This window comes from Balaenoptera acutorostrata, chromosome 5, assembly GCF_949987535.1.
Source record: "Balaenoptera acutorostrata chromosome 5, mBalAcu1.1, whole genome shotgun sequence".
Taxonomy (NCBI): Eukaryota; Metazoa; Chordata; class Mammalia; order Artiodactyla; family Balaenopteridae; genus Balaenoptera; species Balaenoptera acutorostrata.
In genome coordinates this window covers 66,747,409-66,755,837 of record NC_080068.1, presented here as the reverse complement: position 1 = coordinate 66,755,837, position 8,429 = coordinate 66,747,409, and the positions used below count along the sequence as shown (strand labels likewise).

General features: G+C 44.5%; 1 protein-coding gene across 1 annotated transcript in view; it reads left to right on the top strand.

The window, feature by feature from the left end:
- SPMAP2L (sperm microtubule associated protein 2 like) overlaps window positions 1-8,429 on the top strand; it is a 69,458-nt gene continuing 61,029 nt past the window's right edge. Inside the window, exon 1 of the mRNA XM_007165281.2 lies at window positions 1-481. Coding sequence (XP_007165343.2) covers window positions 1-481 — 481 coding nt within the window. The remainder of the gene's footprint in view (window positions 482-8,429) is intronic.

The following is an 8,429-nucleotide window of genomic DNA, read 5'->3' as shown; positions in this document are numbered from 1 at the left end:
ATGGAGAGCCAAGAGTTCTCCGGTTCTTCTGGGCTGTCCGATGGGCATGACACGTCAGAAATATCCGCTCGCTCCGAAGCCCTCCAGAAGCCCTTTGTAGTCAGGATATTTGACGTGCACAACCAGCCTGAGGAGTCTGAGGAGCCGGAGTTACCCGAGGAGGCCGACGAGCAAGACCAGCCAGGCGAATCCGAGGCGTGTGCAGAGTCCCACCAGATCCCCGAGCCCCACGAGCCCTATGAGCTCTACCAACCCTGTGAGCCCCACAGGCCCCCCAAACCCCATACACCCTACAAGCCTCATCCACCCCGTGAGGCCTGCGAGCCGCATAAGCCCCAGGGGCCCCGTGCTCCCCGCGAGCCCCACAAGCCCCACAAGCCCCACGAAGTCGAGTTGCTTCCCAGAGCTGGCGTGATGGTCTCCCCGTCTCTGCTGACCAGATTCCCGCCACAGCTTCCGCCATCTTCCCTGAGAGGTAGGTGTTGGGGGTCCCTCTGGGGGTTCTAATGGGAAGGTTTGCCTGCAAGGACCCTTTTTTTTTTTAATATAAATTTATTTATTTATTTATTTTTGGCTGCACTGGGTCTTCGCTGCTGCGCGGGCTTTCTCTAGTTGCGGCAAGCGGGGCTGCTCTTCATTGCAGTGCGCGGGCTTCTCATTGCGGTGGCTTCTCTTGTTGTGGAGCACCGGCTCTAAGCACGAGGGCTCAGTAGTTGTGGCACGCGGGCTCTAGAGTGCAGGCTCAGTAGTTGTGGCTCACGGGCTTAGTAGCTCCACGGCATGTGGGATCTTCCCTGACCAGGGCTCGAACCCGTGTCCCCTGCATTGGCAGGTGGATTCTTAGCCACTGTGCCACCAAGGAAGTCCCCTCATTTTGTTTCAAAGGAGGATAACACTTGTGTCATTTACCTGCTGTTTTACAATGCCCTGTCTTTGGACCTCAAGAAGCTCTGATAGGAAATTGAGACTCTGGTGATGAAACAATCTCTTCACTCTGCTCTCTCTCCACCTGGGGACTTTCTAGCTGTCCTTGATTAGTCACTGTCACTAGCTGTCTTCGATTAATCACTGTCACTTCTTTTTGAAGCCATTCTTAAGGCTTCTCTACAGTTAGTCATTGCAGTCCTCTGGGTTGCCACTTTGAACATACCTCTATTATAGCACTTAAGATTTTGGGTTATATCACTATCGTTTTCCTCAGCTAAGGGGAGGGATCCTTGAAGGGAGGATAGTTTTCTCAGTGTTTAGCATATGGTGGTGCTCAATAAATGCTATTACATTGTTAAAGATGGAGTAACAAAACACTCATTGAGCAAAAATTCAAAGAGTATGTTTACTAAGTGCTTGCTATATGTTCAGTCATCACCAAGTTCACAGGCTAACAGGGCTGATGGGACTTGGGTATAAACATCCAGCTCACTTATGGCCTCTCATTGATGACTCCACCCAGAACAATTCCTTGTCCACACTGGGCTTCCAGTTCCTTGGCTGACCACGTTTTATCTCATGTTCTCCTTGACTTGTCTTTATCAGCCTTGATTCTATGGTCTGTCATGTCAGTTGCTTACTTACAACATCTTCACCACCCCATTGGCTCTTTGGCTGTTCACCGTACTTCTCCTGGGAAAACCTCAACCCTGGTTAAGCCCACCCATCCACCCTCTGCCTACACCTGAGCAGCTGACTCTTCCTGTACAAAATCACACAATCATACTGACTGCTTTTATTTCAATTTCATGACCACAAATCTCAGCTGGTCACTTGGCACTGCCTAGCAAGCCCACTTTATTCACCTAATAAATTAGTTCTCCTAATCAGTGAGATGACTAAATGCCTTCTTTACTCCAGCCTTCACACCTTTGACCCCAAACAGCTGAAGACTTTGCCTCACACTTGAGAAAATAGAAGCGATGTCATGAACTCCCTTATTTTCTTACCACTAATCTATTGCCTTACTCTAATCTGCACCCATGGATTCTGTCTTTTCTCATATTTCAGGGAAGAATTGTGCCTCTTTCTATGAGAAGCAAAAGCCTCCACTTGTGCTTTGGATTCCACTCTTGTCTCCTGAAGACCTTTGTTCCTGCAGTTATCCCCTCTCTCTCCTAACAGCATCAGTCTCTCCCTTTCTAATGAATCAGACCCATGAACATACACACATACTCTAGAATCTTCTATCTTTTTTTTTTAACATCTTTATTGGAGTATAATTGCTTTACAATGGTGTGTTAATTTCTGCTTTATAACAAAGTGAATCAGTTATACATATACATATATCCCCATATCTCTTCCCTCTTGCATCTCCCTCCCTCCCACCCTCCCTATCCCACCACTCTAGGTGGTCACAAAGCACCGTGCTGGTCTCCCTGTGCTATGCAGCTGCTTCCCACTAACTATCTATTTTACATTTGGTAGTGTATATATGTCCATGGCACTCTCTCAGTTTGTCCCAGCTTACCCTTCCCCCTCCCCGTATCCTCAAGTCCATTCTCTAGTAGGTCTTCGTCTTTATTCCTATCTTGCCCCTAGGTTCTTCATGACCATTTTGTTGTTGTTGTTTTTTAGATTCCATATATATGTGTTAGCATACAGTATTTATTTTTCTTTTTCTGACTTACTTCACTCTGTATGACAGACTCTAGGTCCATCCACCTCACTACAAATAACTCAATTTCGTTTCTTTTTATGGCTGAGTAATATTCCATTGTATATATATGTGCCACATCTTCTTTATCCATTCATCTGTTGTTGGACACTTAGGTTGCTTCCATGTCCTGGCTATTGTAAATAGAGCTGCAATGAACATTGTGGTACATGACTCTTTTTGAATTATGGTTTTCTCAGGGTATACGCCCAGTAGTGGAATTGCTGGGTCGTATGGTAGTTCTATTTTTAGCTTTTTAAGGAACCTCCATACTGTTCTCCATAGTGGCTGTATCAATTTACATTCCCACCAACAGTGCAAGAGGGTTCCCTTTTCTCCACACCCTCTCCAGCATTTATTGTTTCTAGATTTTTTGATGATGGCCATTCTGACCGGTGTGAGATGATACCTCATTGTAGTTTTGATTTGCATTTCTCTAATGATTAATGATGTTGAGCAGAATCTTCTATCTTGAAATAACCCTTAACCCCATGTCTTCTTCAGACCCTTCCTCTCGCACCATCAGCCCCATTTTTCTGCATTTTCCTGCAAGCCACTGCAGAGCTTGTCAAAAGAGTTATCTGTACTCACTGACTCCTTTTTCTTGCCTGCCATTCTCTCCTCAACCCCCCTAGTTAGGCGTCTTTCTCCTCCACTCCACTGAAACTGCTCTAGTTTACTGTCATTCTCCCACCGCCAACCCTTTTGTCACGTGTGGATATTTCAGTATAGGTGATCCATTTGCCTTCTTAGTTCTTTGACCTCTTCAGTTTGAATGATGGGATCCTTCACTGCATCTTAGACACCCACTGCATTAGCCTTTGATAATGTCAATTGCTGTATCATTTCCAAAATCTCTGTTTCAAGCACTCTAATCTCTAAGCACGTCTATCTTTCCAGCTCACTTACTCCTCCTTGTACCCTCTCAATTCTTCAACTTCAAAGGGACCTCTAATCCACTGATGCTATCAACTGTTCATTATATATCACTTACTACCTTATGTCCTTCTGTCTCTCCTTACTCACCTTATAGTCCATGGTCTACCAATGGAATCACTTCCTTGCAAGTATTAGCTCCCTTGTCTCTCCTTCTATCATTCTTGCTTAGTTAAATCCAATTCTTGCCTGTGCTTGAAAATATGCAAAAAAAAAAAATGATAAGAGAAAACAAACAACTATGTTGACTGATCTTTAAATCCATGACCTTGAACTTCAAGTGTGCTTTCATTGCTCTCAGTGATTGTATGGCAATCATACTACATTTCCCTAATCAATTCATTTGCTAACGTGGAACCTATCAAACTACCAGGATCTATACATATATACTCTACCTTTTGTCCTGTTAATAATAGACAAGCTGTCTTTGTTCTTACCAGAGGCCATTCTCTCAACCTGTATGTTGAATCCTATTCCACCTAACTTTAAGTTCTTTGCCCTTAAAATTAGCCCCTCTCTTTCCTGCATCATTTTATTTCCCTCTCCACTGGATCATTCCCATGAGCACATGAACATGCAGCAATAACTCCTAACTTGAAGAAACCAAACCTTCCCTTAACCCCATGTGCCCCTCCAGGTACCACTCCTATACTCTGCTCCTTTTTAGAGGAAAATTCCTCAGAATAGTTGTTTATGAGTTATTATCTCCATATCCTTTCTTCCCATTCTCTTGAGAACCGACTTAAGCTTTTATCCCCTCTACTTAGCTGGAGTTGCTCTTGTTGAGGTCACAATGACCTCTGCCTTGCCAAATTCAATGGCTAATTCTTCATCCTCATCTTACTGGTTTGACACATTCACTCCCTCTTTCTTGGAAATCTTTCTCTACTTGACTTCTGGGATACCACTTCAGTGTCATCTTACCTCATTGAATGTTCCTGACTCAGTTTCCTTTGCTAGATCGTCTTTCTTTTTCCAACCTCTAGGTTGAAGTGGGCGATAGCTCAGTTCTCTCAGATTCTTTAGAACTTTCCTTGCTCCCTGGATGATGTCATCAGTTCTGTGGCTTTAATTGTATGCTGATGACTTGCCAAATTATCTCCAGCCTCCATTTCTTTCTTGAGCTCCATAGTTTTGTGACCAATTGTCTCTTTAACAACCCTACTCGAATATCTAGTAGAAATGTAAAATTTAACATATCCATAACTGAACTCTTACTTCTGCCCCCAAACTTGCTCTTCCTCCATTGTTCCCCATTTTAGCAAATGGCACCACAATTCATTCATCCAGGTGCTCAGGTCAAAAACCTTGGAGTCATTCCTGACACCCGTTTTTCCCTTACACTTTGCCTCCAAGCCATTAGCAAACCCTCATTTTGAAATATGTCATGACAATGACCATTCTTAACATCCAAGCCTTCATGACCTTTGTAAGCCACTATCATCTCTTGCTTGGTCTGCTGCAGTAGCTTCCACTCTTGCCACATTCATGCCTTCCCCACACCATTTCCACCAGTTCATGGTTCATGTGGCAGTCACAGGGATCCCTTAGAACATACACACAACTCTCCTGCTCTCACCTCTCCAGAGGGGGTTCTCATCTTGCAGAGTTTGTAGTCTAAAGTCCTAAGTAAGCCTACAAGGCCCACATGATCTGACCTGCCTCTCCAGCTTTGTGTCCCACCACTTTCCCCACTGTCTCTGCTCTGCAGCCACGTGGGCCTCCTTGCTCACACCTCGATCATTTCACTTGCTTTTTCCTCTCCCAGGACACTCTTCCCTCAAGTATTTGTCACCTCCTTATAAAGGTGTACCAGATCACTCTGCCAAAAATACACTCTTTGGTCTGCTCATGTTTTTAAAGTCCCACACTTCTGTATTCAACTGCCTACTGGACATCTTCATTTGGATGTATCATAGGCATCTCAAACATAATATGCTTTGAGACAGAAGTCTTGATTTTCCTCCCAATCTTGTTCTTCCTTCAGTCTTCCAACTGAAGACTGAAGATTTCCCCCCCACCAAAATCTATTTCTCCCTGATTCCTTTTTCTTCACCCTCAAATCCAATGGAAGTTCTGTTTGTTTTCTTTCCAGACCATTTCCTGAATTCATTCATTTCCTCTGCTACTTACGGTCATTTACGGTCATCATCCCACTCATCCCACTTACAGTCATTTCTCACCTGGATTTCTACGTTCTCCTCCTGAGTAGTCTCCCTGCTTCTGCCCTTGTCCCCTTTCAGGTCTTTACTACCTTAGCCAGAGGGGATATTTTAAAAACCAAATTGGATCACATCTTTCCCTTACTATATTATCCTTCCTGTGGCATCCCATTGCTCTTAGGATAAACCCAAACCTTTTGTAGGGGTCTCTAGAGCTCCACAGGCTCTCTGACCGCACTCCCTACCACTCTCCCTCCTGCTCACTCTGCCCTAGTCACACTGGCTTCTTTTCTGTTCCCCTAAAAGGCCAGTCCCATACTTGCTCCTGCTTCAGAATCTGCATGGGTGGTTTTCTCTCCCTAGATGGTTACTGTTTTCCTAGGATCATCTCATGGTTAATTCCTGTTCAGATCTCAGCCCATGTTTTGTTTTGTTTTTTTTAATAAATTTATTTGTTTATTCATTTATTTAATTTTTGGCTGCATTGGGTCTTCACTGCTGCATGCGGGCTTTCTCTAGTTGCAGTGAGCGGGGGCTACTCTTTGTTGCGGGGCGCAGGCTTCTCACTGTGGTGGCTTCTCTTGTTGCAGAGCACAGGCTCTAGGCGCGCGGGCTTCAGTAGTTGTGGCACACGGGCTTCAGTAGTTGTGGCTCGCGGGCTCTAGAGTGCAGGCTCAGTAGTTGTGGCGCACGGGCTTAGTTGCTCCGTGGCATGTGGGATCTTCCCGGACCAGGGCTCGAACCCGTGTCCCCTGCATTGGCAGGCGGATTCTTAACCACTGCACCACCAGGGAAGCCCTCAGCGCATGTTTTTAAAGGGTGGGAAAGCCTACCTTTTAGAGGGCGTTGCCTGTCTGTGCTGCCCCACAGTAGCCCCCCTGAAGTCCCAGTATAGAAAGTTTTCAGACTTTGCTTTAGAAAGGACTACTTTAAAGCATCTATCTTCTCAATTTATCTTCTAGATTTTCCTTGTTAAAAATTCCCGTAAGTCTTTTTTTTTTTTTTTAATTTTATTTATTTATTTATTTATTTATTTTTGGCTGTGTTGGGTCTTCGTTTCTGTGCGAGGGCTTTCTCTAGTTGCGGCAAGTAGGGGCCATTCTTCATCGCGGTGCGCGGGCCTCTCACCATCGCGGCCTCCCTCATTGCGGAGCACAGGCTCCAGATGCGCAGGCTCAGTAATTGTGGCTCACAGGCCTAGTTGCTCTGCGGCATGTGGGATCATCCCAGACCAGGGCTCAAACCCGTGTCCCCTGCATCGGCAGGCAGACTCTCAACCACTGCGCCACCAGGGAAGCCCCCGTAAGTCTTTATATTAATTCAGTAAGCAGCGAGTATATTTATATATTATTTACATAAAATAATGTAAACATTAGGCCATATTTAGTCAGCATGTCACCATGCCCCTCTCACTCAAAAAACATTCCTTCATATGAAAGACGTTTACTGAGAATATACTAAGGCACTCTTCTGTGTCCTGTGAGGGTGTTGAGATGACTGAGACATGGCAGTTTGGTTGTGTGCACATTTAAAAAATGTATATTGTAGAGTAAGTTCCATCATTCTAACACCTTACTAATGTGTCATCACTAATCATCACTGTCACTGTTAACCTTTATTGAGCACTTACTATGTTCAGGGCATAGGCACTGAGCTGTAGATGAATAAGATGTGGATCCCATCCTTGAAGGACTGTCAGTGTGATTGGAGAGGCCAAACACATCCTCAACACATCCATGGCATAGAAAGTAAAGTGGACTGGAGTGTCCTATAGGACCGTCACTTCATTTTTCTGAGTTAAATGGCAATGCTGACCTCTTTTATGGCTTCTGTATTGAATCATAATTAGAAAGGTCTTTTTCTATTTCTAGGTGTTGAAAGAATTCAACATGGGTTTTCTTTTCTTAAATGTCGAAATCTTTGATCCATTTAGAATTTATCCTGGTGTATGGTATGAGTTATAAACCCAACTTTCTTAGTGCCTACTCAGTTGCCAGTGCTATCTTGACACAGATGAAATTGGATGAAAATGAACATGAAACATATATTTGAAACAAGAGAAAAAAGTCACAAAAGTGCAGACCGAGGGGGTGTGAGAGGAGACACAGCTTAATAGTTAGCTTGGTGATGTGATATTTTTGAGCTCTAGTTTGCATGGAGGTCCCAGTTTTTGTTGTTATTGAACCAGATGAAAGGGCTTGCCCTCTTCCTGCCTCTGCCTTCTCACCCTCAAGCAAAACCCTTTCCCACATTCTCCTATCTCTTGCCCAAATGACCCTGAGCTAAGGCAGTGGGGAGCTGTGCCTAGGAGAGGATTGAGGAAGAATGAATAGTAGTAATGACTATATAGCTTAATCTGTCGTGTCAGAGAACATCCCAATGTTTGTTGACATGGTCATACCCAGCATAGACCTGGACTGCTTTAAGACCGGTCTTCAAAACCATAGTGCACCTAAAACAAGCACAAATTTTACTTCAGAAAGCTTTGAGACATAATGTAGGTCTTACCGAAGTACCTTCCAGGGAATTATACCATCTAACACAGAGCAAATCCTGCTGAAATGTTCTTGAGGCACATCTCTTCCCAAGTCCCGGTCACCATGACAGCTGTTCCCCACAAATACCTTTCCTCTTTCTCTCAAGCTGCAGCTTGCCTCTCTCTTGTCCTCCTGTGCCCCCTAGCTCTG